At 34.5% G+C, this 10,670-nt stretch overlaps 1 protein-coding gene across 2 annotated transcripts in view; it reads left to right on the plus strand.

Moving 5' to 3' along the window:
* Positions 1-10,670, plus strand: part of BAI3 (brain-specific angiogenesis inhibitor 3) — a 466,801-nt gene that overhangs the window by 269,683 nt on the left and 186,448 nt on the right. For both annotated transcript variants that reach the window (XM_010003267.1, XM_010003258.1), the window contains 2 exons: positions 527-629; positions 6,862-6,905. In XM_010003267.1, the coding sequence (XP_010001569.1) occupies positions 527-629; positions 6,862-6,905 (147 nt within the window). The remainder of the gene's footprint in view (positions 1-526; positions 630-6,861; positions 6,906-10,670) is intronic.

Consider the following 10,670-nt stretch of genomic DNA (forward strand, 5'->3'; position numbering starts at 1 on the left):
TGGGATTTCAGTTAGAGCCCAACTGTGAATTACATTTTTTAAAGAATCTAGACAATGAAGTTGTGCACTTACGTACCAAATGCAGTGGTTTCTCAACAATTGGAAACAGGTTTTTTTCACAAGCAGGGAATCAACAGAACTGTAGGATCACCCATTGCTCTCATTCATCTTCATTATTTTACAGTTAGCAGGCAGAAAAAAGTCTGACACAGCACTTTGGAAGAAAAGTGACTGTCTCATGAAACATAGCTAGTGGGTCTGTGTTGAGAGAAGTGAATTACATGCATGCAAGTATTGACAGAATGTTTTTGTCATCAATATACCTTTCTAATTAGTAAGTCATGCTTTAAGGAATGACACTTCTGTCACCATTGATGTGTGTTGGGAGTGGTTGGTAAAGAGTGAAGGTTTTCATTAAAATAATGGAAAATACCCATGAGCTACTTCTTAAATGTAGTATCAGAAGCCTCATTTAACTTCACATTAGGTTAAAGCTGTCATCTTTCTTTTTTTTTCATCCCCCCAGGAATTTTACTGTTGTCAATTCAAAAATCATTGTTGTTACTATACGACCTGAACCCAAAACTACGGATTCTTTCCTGGAGATAGAATTGGCTCATCTGTCTAACGTAAGTACAAAGACAGTTGGATATGCTCTTCCAAGTGTATATATCAGATCATACAAGGGGAGGAAGTTGGGTTGTTTTAAATATCAGGTAATAAAACCCAGTTTAACTGTTAAATTTAAGACCAGGGAAAGTCTTACGTACTTCGAAGGAAGTATGTACTTGTGTGTATGCAAATCAAGATTGTTGTTTGTGAGTTTTGAGGTTTTCATTAAAACAGCAATTTCTACCAAAACCTCTCCATTAACTGCTTTGATGGATAAAAGTGAAAATATAGTAGTTTGCTGAATGCTTAACCCTTTGCTTCCTGCATAGGTGCTAGAGCTACATAGTTATTCAGGCCTTTTATTCTTTTATTTTATTGTTTTTACACTTAAAATCCAATTTCTACCTAGCCAGTTTTAGCAGACCTTGAAAAAAATGCTCTGGTTCCAATTTAGCTTACAATTCTTATTAATGTTTGAGATTTTTGGTGCATTTTTTAAAAATTCCGTACATTTCAGCCTTTAACTTCACATTTTAAAAAATCTGGAAAAAAGGGATTAGATGTCTAACTATATGAAAGAAATATTTGCAGTTTTTCTCTGTGCTGTCAACAATCCTGCAGCAGCCATGGGGAGAATGAAATACATCTTTTGTGAGAAATTTTTGTCTTATAGAATGTCACAGTTTGACTCAGGATCAGCAATTAAACCAATGACAAGAGTGCTCTCTGTTCCTTCCTCCTCCCTCCAAGGTACGGAAAGGAGAGAAAGGATACAGAGAGAGACTTTCCAAATTTAAAACTAAACTAGACAGCTTTAATTAAATACTAATGATAAAAGAAATATGTACAATTACATACAAATTTGTTCAGGAATGTGCAAAACCCTATTGCCTCCCCCTACCTCCAGCAACTCCCACAGCATCTCCTGAGCTGTGAGCAGTTCCAAAATGTCCCAGAGCTGCCAGAGAGAGCAGCAGAGCAGACAGGAGCTGAGAGGAGAGGGATGAGGGTCAGGAATGCATGGGTCTAGGGATCAACAGTGATGGACAGAGGGAGTCCTTCTTGGATGCTGGCCATGGACAGAAAAGAAGGGAAGAAGAAGGAAGGAGCTAGACTTCATGATCCCTGACGTTATACCTAGAGCTACATAGATATTATGGGCTGGAATACTGTCTTTGGCCAGGTTTGCCATCTTTCTGGTCTGCTGCTACCTATGAGAGGGTTGTAGATACAACTCTTCTGCTCCTTTAGTGTCTGAAGCAGTAGATTCAACAAGCAGAGTGTCCTTGGTGTCTCTGCAGGAACTATAAACATTTGGGCATGATCAGTTTGCTGGCTGGTAAACTTGCTGCTAGTGTAAGCAAGTGTGCTGCTTAATAGGGAGTTCAGTGAAAAAAATAATCAGTAAAAATAAAATTTGCCTCATCGTGGCTCAAATCATGAGATATTGAATAAATAGTGTTGAATAAGAAACATGGGAGTAATTTAGGTGAAGGCATGACATATAAATTCTGGTTATGTTGCTAAGAGTTAGAGTTTACTTTAAATAAATTCATAAAGAGATGATTAGAAGAGACATAGCTACTAGAGCTTCAGTATTGTTTCTGCAAAAGATTGTAAGTCTGTGATTTTTTTTGTTATAAACAGTTGCTCAAGTGGTCATATAGGCACAGTTCAGCTGGAGGAGTTGCAAATACTTCAGTCAGTAGCAAATTTGGGTTAGTGTCTGACAGCAAAAGTATGAAGATAACTCTTTAATTTACATTTTAATCAAAGTTAGAAGAAACTGACTATTTTGCCATCAGTGGCCGTTATGACCCACCATTCATTTCCCAGAAAAAAAAAGGATATTAAAAAGAACATATTTGTGAAATTTACTGCCAAATCAAGCAGAAAATAGAAAGAAATAGAGAAATCCTAAACTCTTCCATTATTTTAACAATGATTGTAGTGTTACTTACATTAATTTTAGATAAAGAACATTGGAGTATTACTTCTATATTTTGAAATTGGAATTATTACTTGCAAAAGTGTAACAGGTAGGAAAATATAATTGTAATGGCTTTGGTCACTTATGCTATAAAAGAAATTAAACCATTTAAAAAAATTAATTCCAGTAAGCGCTATACCAGAATTAAAAATACTTATAAACCAAACACAAGCTATTAAAACTAGCACAACACAAGCAAGGCTAGACTAATGAAGGGTTGAACTGCTGCTGCCAGAAGCTGACATCCTGATGGATATTTTTAATTCTTTTTTTTTCCTTTTTTTTCCTAATCCATCCCTTAGTGTAATTTACAGAGCAAGTTTTTGCCAAGTTGCAAAATTTTGGAAATTAAATGAAACTTCATTGTTACAAAAGGACAAATCAGAGACATCAATTGTTACCTTGCTTTGCTAACATTTTTGTAATAGAATATTAATGAGTATTGTATTAGCTCATGTCTTGATAAATCAAAAAGACAATAACTTGCCAATAGATATCAGAGCCAATGTTTTGTTTTTTTTTTCCTTTTACTCAGGTTTTGTCCTGTAATTTAATTTAGATAAAATTCAAGCACTTGGATCAGATTTACAGTCTTTATTTTTGACATATACACATACTGAATTTATATAGGGTCTTGATCCATCTGGATACAAGATACAATTACAAAGTACTGCTCTAGAAAATCTGGGAATGGAAACCAGTTTTAGAATTTTAATATCTAAACATGTTTGGTGATTGTTATATTTGGGGCTTAGCCTCCATAATGGGACTTTAGTTTAAAGAAGCAAGGCTGTAGATGCATACAAATATAATTTTGTAGGTTTGAATTATTACTGCATTTGGATTTAATCCAATTCTAATCACCTTTGTTATAAATCTCAGCCGAAAACAATAACTTTAATGTATTACTATAGAGCAAGCTTTATATGTCACACAGAGAAAAATAAAACTAGTACTAATGTATTTTAGTTGTTGAATGATATATATTAATGGCTCACAGATTAATCATGATGCCAATTAAATAGATTAATTATTAAACGGAAAATAAACCACAGACATTATCTTTAATCTGTACATTTTGGAATGGCTCTTCTTGTTATTTTTGTTCTTTTCAAACCTCTCGTCTAAAAATGCTGTTCATTGTTCAGAACAGTTTGTTTCCAAATTGATTTAATGACTAATATTTAAGATTAGAGCATGCCTAATATGTAGGAGTAAACTCACACATTTGTTCTTTTACCTCCTCATCCACTGATTAAATTAAGTAGATAAGATATTATGAAAAATATGTGTAAATATGATCATTTAATAAGAGATAATATGTTTAATTCAAATTACTCTTAAATATTAATTTATTAAAATATAATAATTGCTTCATTTTACATCAATATTAACCAGTTTATTAATAAAACCAGGGGATTATTTTTTTGAGTAAGTGTAAAACCGAATTACATCTGCTGTTGGGAATGTGGCATGGTATTTGGATTTGCAGAAAAAAAATAAATGTAGTAGACAGTTGACCATAGTAGGAATATGGGTTGCAGTGCAGTATTCAGAGAACATGACATTTGGCCTTAAGCACTGTGAACACACTGATGAATGTGGTCATATTTTTTCCAGTATTTAATTAAAGTAATCATTCAAAAATTACACAACTCAAAGAGAATCCTATTTACTCCAGAGGGAATATGAACTCTCACCTTCTGACAGCACAGAAGTTTACTTCAGGGACACGAAAGTAGCAAGCCAGCAGTAGCGTGGGGCATCAAGCTTTCAATTACACTGAAGACTCTGGCTGCTAGACACAGTTGGCACTGTGCTGCATAAATGTCGAAGTTGCCAATCACATCTCGAAAGTTCAGTTTTGTATGCCAGGAAGAGATATATCTACATAAACACACATATATGTCTATTTTTGAGATATCCAAGTCCTGTACTGCAGTATATCAATCAATACTGCAACAGTCAGAAACATTGACACAGTAACTGCTTCCTTAGCTGCAGCTCAGTAGTTAACTGGCAAGAGCTGCAGTGACATTGCTGTCCTCGCAGAGAGCCATGGCTATTGGAGGTCGCTCGTGACTGCAGTGTGAGAAGACATTGCCAGAAGGCCAGACCCAAAAAAAAGCTGTTAAAAAGGGAGCAACTGCTTAAGGATAAAGAAGAGGATAGGGAGACAGGCTCCTTGTGGTCGTTGCAGTGCTTGAAGTATGTTTGATCAGGATATCAAAAGAGGAAGAAGTTCTGAAAGGCTACTGTGCCTTGCGATCTGCCACACCTGGCAGAGCAAACCCTCACACAAGTTCTATGTAAGGAACAGGAGTAATATTTGTCATGCTGTCTGTGTTTCTGCTTAATCACTCATTAGTAACTGCAATGGCTAAGCATGTTTGTTTGGTTTTTGTTGTGTTTTTTTTTTTTCATTTGAATACACTTCAAAGAAAGTGAAGTGTGTGACCTGTCAGAGGCAGTTTTCTTGTGTTTCAGCTTTCTGCAAAGGCTTTTATTTCCCTCTGTTTTGTAGATTTTTTTATAATGGACTTATTTTCTGAAAGTGTTTTTGTATTCTTTTTATTTGCACTGTGGGAACAGTGAGCATAAACTTCAGATACGTGTGACTAGGAAAGACAGGTCTCAGATCTCAGATACACAATGTCATATTACCATTCCTCCATAGGAGTACTTTTTTTAATATGCACAATGCTATATCAAGCAAGTAGAATTAATTCGTTCATTCTTAGGATACAACTAATACTCTTTATAAAATGAAATGTCAAAAAAATTTTTAATTCTGCATCATCATTCTGTTGTTCTTAATTGTTATTTTTTGTATTTTCTTCTATCAATGTGTCTGAAAGCTTTTGACTAATGATGCAGGACCTGGTTTCTGAATCTCAATGGGCCTTTTATCTAGTGCTTTGTCCTGTGCCCTCTTGTCTCTCTTTTTCTTTACATTATAAATACTTCAGGGAATCAAACATCCTTTATTTATATTTGTAGAGTGTTATATTAATATTAAGTGCCATATGTATATGTTGGCTTAAAATATTTATATTTTACTCATCAAATTCAATTCAGTCAGCAAAATGCTGAAGTAGAGGATCAAAATTTCCCTAAATGCCTCTCTCACAAACATCTTCAGAAGGACCTTTTTTATCTTTGACAAAGATGTGGATGGAAGAAGTTAAATATTTAATAAATATTTACTTGGCAAGCTGCCAGGTTTTTCTATAAATAAAACACTTCAGAATGAAATATTGAGGCGTGTTTTGTCTATATGAAACTATCTTTGTATCTGTTGCACCAACACTGTTCATGAGAAAACTACCCTAACGCCGACATAAGAAAATAACATATTTCACCTCATTCTTCAGATCACTGTGATTTTGTTAAAAATATACTTTTATTCTGTATTGTATATCTAATTTATGTGTATGGTTCTGACTCCTGTGAATATCCAATGCTTATTATTAACAACAATACAGTTTTGCAGTTTTAGCTGGTTAAGAAGTTCTAAGTCAATCTGACTTTTGATAAAGAAAGATTTACAAGAATAGGGACGAAACTTGGATTTTTATTTTCTCTTAGTTCTTCCTAGGCAGCAAACTAAACACGAGTAAGAACAAATTTCAGTTTCCTGAAGGATTGTCCACAGTTTAATCATGTGTAATAAACCTAGATTCCCATCCTGTTCTAAATAAAATCAGAAATTTTTCACTGATGTTGAAGAGGTTGGAGCTGGGATTGTAAAGGTAAAGAACAGAAAGAACAAATTTGAGCAAAAAATCTCTGCGATTTAGGACTTAATTGACAAAAGGACTTGAGTATTAACTCTGGGGTCCTCTGAAATCCCAGCCTCCAGACATTTTGTCCATCCTATGCTTAAGATTTTTAAATGCATTACTGGTTTGCTCATTCGAGTTCACAAAGTGCCTGGAGTTTTCCCTCTAAATACACCTAAAAATGTTTACTTGAGTTGAGTATCTCAATAGATACACTCTTATCTCATATTTTGATTCTATTAGGATATGCCAAATCAACAACTTTGTTGTTACCTTATCTAAAAGAAACAGTACAATAAATAATCTGCTTTGAGGTTTAAGTTAAATACTGTGTAAGAGCTAACCTTAACACTTTGCAACTTTAGTGGCATCAAGTCATCAGAGTATAAGCGTGATCTTGGAGACACAAATATTTAGGTCAAGAGTGACTTTTTTTTTTTTTATACCAATAATTAATAGGTTTGTTTGTTTTCTTAGGGCACACTGAATCCCTACTGTGTGCTGTGGGATGATTCAAGAACGTAAGTAACAGATGTTTGCTTCTATTACTGTGGCTGAAATATTACAAACTACCTAACCACGTTTAAGTAGTTGATCAGTAAATGAGTTGGCACAAAGACAGGGAAAATGAGCCTTTCAGAGACTGAAAGTTCTGGATTCTCCAGTCACTTGGATTCCCTTCTGAAGCTATGTAAATTGAAATAATAAAATATCTCACTAGGAAGAGATTATTCACATAGCAGTTTTAATCTGCTTTTTCAAGATTAAAATGGGGATGTCTAAGAACTGTGTTTCCTTGATCGTAGTTGCTGGGCAACAAGTGAGTGGGTAATGATCAGACATAACTATGAATGCTCCCATTTCAGTTACTGCAGGGAGAAATATAATTTTCAAATGTAATACCCACAGCAATCTTCATTTCAGTTGATACAAATTTTCATTTTAGTTCAATTAAATATTAGTGGTATACTTAATAGTGAAAGCTTGATAGCAGTCTTCTGCTACTTTTTTCAGTGTGTGTCCCTTGTGTAGCAGAACAGAAAATGTCACAGTAGAGAAGTAAAGCAGTAAAATCAGCGTAGTGTAAAAAGAATTCCATGTTTATGCAGCTGTAATTTGCTGCATTAATCTTTCACAATAGATCTCGCATTAAAGTCAAGGTGAACTTTTCCTAAACACAGTTTAAATATTTCAAGAAGGATTTCTATGTGGTTGCCATCTTATTTTTCTTAAAGATGATGTTGGGCTTGTTGTCTAGGTATATTATACATGTCTTATACTACAGACTAGCCTACAGTGTAAGAAATTGTATGTTTGTAATTTTGTGAGTGCTTTTATCCTTGAACCTGAGTTGATATCGGGGCAGTTACGGCTGAGAAACGTTATAATACAGAAATGAGAAGCTTGGGACATGATAATAGAAATAATTCCAAATGCATGTAGCACCATGGTCTGTGCATCTATGAAAGAATCATAATACAGTTATTTGTCAGCAACATCATAATGTTCCATTTCTGTAAAATTTGTGGAATAAAGTACATTAAATACTTAAAATTATGTATTATTAAGTGCCATGGAATACATAACATTTGGAGTATATTCTTTGTTTCCTTTTCACATTTTTTTTGCTTACACAGTAATAGTACAGTGCTTTATTTACCTTTTTTTACATGCATTACATTAAGCACTGTGTATTTAGGGCACGTTCTCTGATTTCACCACTCCAGATATTATGATACCAAAGGCATCTTTGAATGGAATTAGACTACCAAAAAAACCCAAAAAGCATCCTGTGGATTTAACAATGTGATGAAAAAGATTTCATGGGGGTATTCAGGATGAATATGTGAAGCAGTTGCAAACAAATGTGTTTTGTGGTTGGTACTTGTTTTGCATCTGTTTCTCTTTGTATCGTTTATGCAGAAGCTTGGTGCTACATTAGTCCTGGTTTTCAGTATGCTTCAGAATCTGGATGAAAAAGTGAACTTTTGGAACAACTAAACTGTACATAGAGCTTACATGAAAGGTTTTGATAGAGAAACACATGCTTTTGTATTCTGAAGGATATATTTTCTAGTAATACTAGTTAGTAGCAGCTATTGAAGATGTTAAAATGTTTAAAGTGTTCTTAGAGATTTATCAGTTTAGAAAAGTTGTATTAGCCATCAAATACTCACAGTAAGATATTATTTATCAGTTAAGTCTGCACATACAAGATTATAATTTTTTTACACATATATGTGTGTTATTTTAAGATGATGTTCTATTTTCTTACCTTAGTTTGTAATAGGAAGAGCAAAATTTAACTTTTTTTCCTCCATCTCTTAGGAAAAGATTCCCAATGTTAGCTGTGGGAGCTTAAGTTGATTCACAATTTATATATATATATAGATATATTTTAATGCTATTTCTTTTTGTTCTGTAGCATTTTATTTGCATTTACTCAGGAGTACTTCAGAGCTTGTATTCTGACACCATGAGTTTATATTATCACGGAAGGTCTATAAGGCTGAATTGGTTCTTATAATTTATAAATCTTAATAAATTAATATTTAGAGACCTATACAATTGGTTAGGTGCCTATGATGATGCTGCATTAATAGTGACTTCTTTTATTTTTTCTGTTTTTTTCTAAGTCTCAGGAATTAGCCACTCTCAGCAGCAGGCAACAGAATTTGATGGATTAATATCCTCATCCACATTACAAATCCTTGTAGAGTTGTGCTGTGCTCATGTCCTTCCAAACTGGGCAATTTTTGCATAACCAGGATTTGGCAAGCATTTTGGAATAAACCAAACAAAAAGTAGTCTGCTTTCAGTTGAAGGTGCTTAAATAATCAGTGTTCTGTGCTGAGATGGGTTTTTTAAATTAAATGCTTTTCAAATAAAAACTATGTTTGCTTTTATCGTGGGCATACAGCCAGCAGTAACCTCTAATCAGTTTTGCCACCTTTTTAGTCTCTTCTCCTACATGTTTATCTGCATGCATTGCACATTGATGTTTGGCAAATGATACTTCCTCCACTGATCTTGTCAATGTAATGCTTCTCCAACAGCAGGAGAAGCTTTGTCTGACCGGGTTTCTGAGGAGATTGATCAGTGATTAACAGTTCTGTATCATCTATCCTTGAAGAAAGTTTTGGATGTGTGAGTTTTTTAATCACACCAGATCATCAGACCTATCCTACTACCATTGCTGTTTGTGACAATTTGGTCATTCTAGCTTAGGCAAAAGCAGTTTAATTCATTCTTTCTATGAAATGTGGTGATTCCTCCCTGTGATGATGTAAGGTTTTCCATTTATCAAGCTGCCAGGCTTGTGTCCTTTTCATAGGCAGGCAGTCAAATGTGTGCACGATACTGAGACAGTGCAAATAAAGAATAAAATATCTCATGTATTATAAAGGGCAAACTGCTATCCAGTATTTCAGTTGATCCTCCCAACTTATACAGCACATCTGTCTGTGTTGATTAAAATCAGGCTGTTAATAAGGTCTAATGTTTCCTTTGGTATTTTTAGCTTCTTTATATGAGGCTAGTAGTATCAATGGTATGTAAGTGGAGATTTTTTCCCCATCAGAAATATGTGACATCTTCATCCATTGATTTCAGAAAATTTATTTTAAAAGTTGCTTTCAGCAAAATCCTAGGATGCTGAATGCTTGTCAAGTGCATGGGAAAATGTGTTGAATACATGTAATTGATGTTCCAGTGAGAAACGGTTTAGTTACTTAAACCAACCAACCAATCAAAACCCAACAAAACCAAAACTCAAGAAAGAATTTTATCTTTTCTGCTTTGCATTGTCTGGCATGAACAAACTATCCCTGCTGTCAGGAACTGGTTTTGGTACCTTAATTCCAGTATCTCAGTCCACAAAGAGGAACAAAAGAAGCTGGTCAAGTACTAGGGCTGACTTTCCTACTCCACAGAAGTGATTTTAAATATTTTAAGATTAAACCAAACTCCTGAAAGCTTTTCTCCTGTCCTTCCTACCTTTCTGGAAAGGAAAAGAAGAAAAGAGAAGGAGACAGCCAAGGCAGTCTCAACCAGCAAGTAATCCAATGTTTAAAGCATTTAACTGGGGACCCCAGAGATCAGCCATATACTTCCTTTACAGGAGTTACTTGAGGAGCTTTAAACACACTTCTCAGCCTCACAAAAGTAGCCTATATCTGCTGAGCTGTCAGATCCTCTAGAGTGTGTTACTCACAATGTGTCCTTCTGAAACTTTGCCATATTATTTAGGAAAATATTCATGTGTTGGGGAGCTGATTCCAAACACC

Source organism: Chaetura pelagica, unplaced genomic scaffold, assembly GCF_000747805.2.
Source record: "Chaetura pelagica isolate M959 unplaced genomic scaffold, ChaPel_1.0 scaffold150, whole genome shotgun sequence".
Taxonomy (NCBI): domain Eukaryota; kingdom Metazoa; phylum Chordata; class Aves; order Apodiformes; family Apodidae; genus Chaetura; species Chaetura pelagica.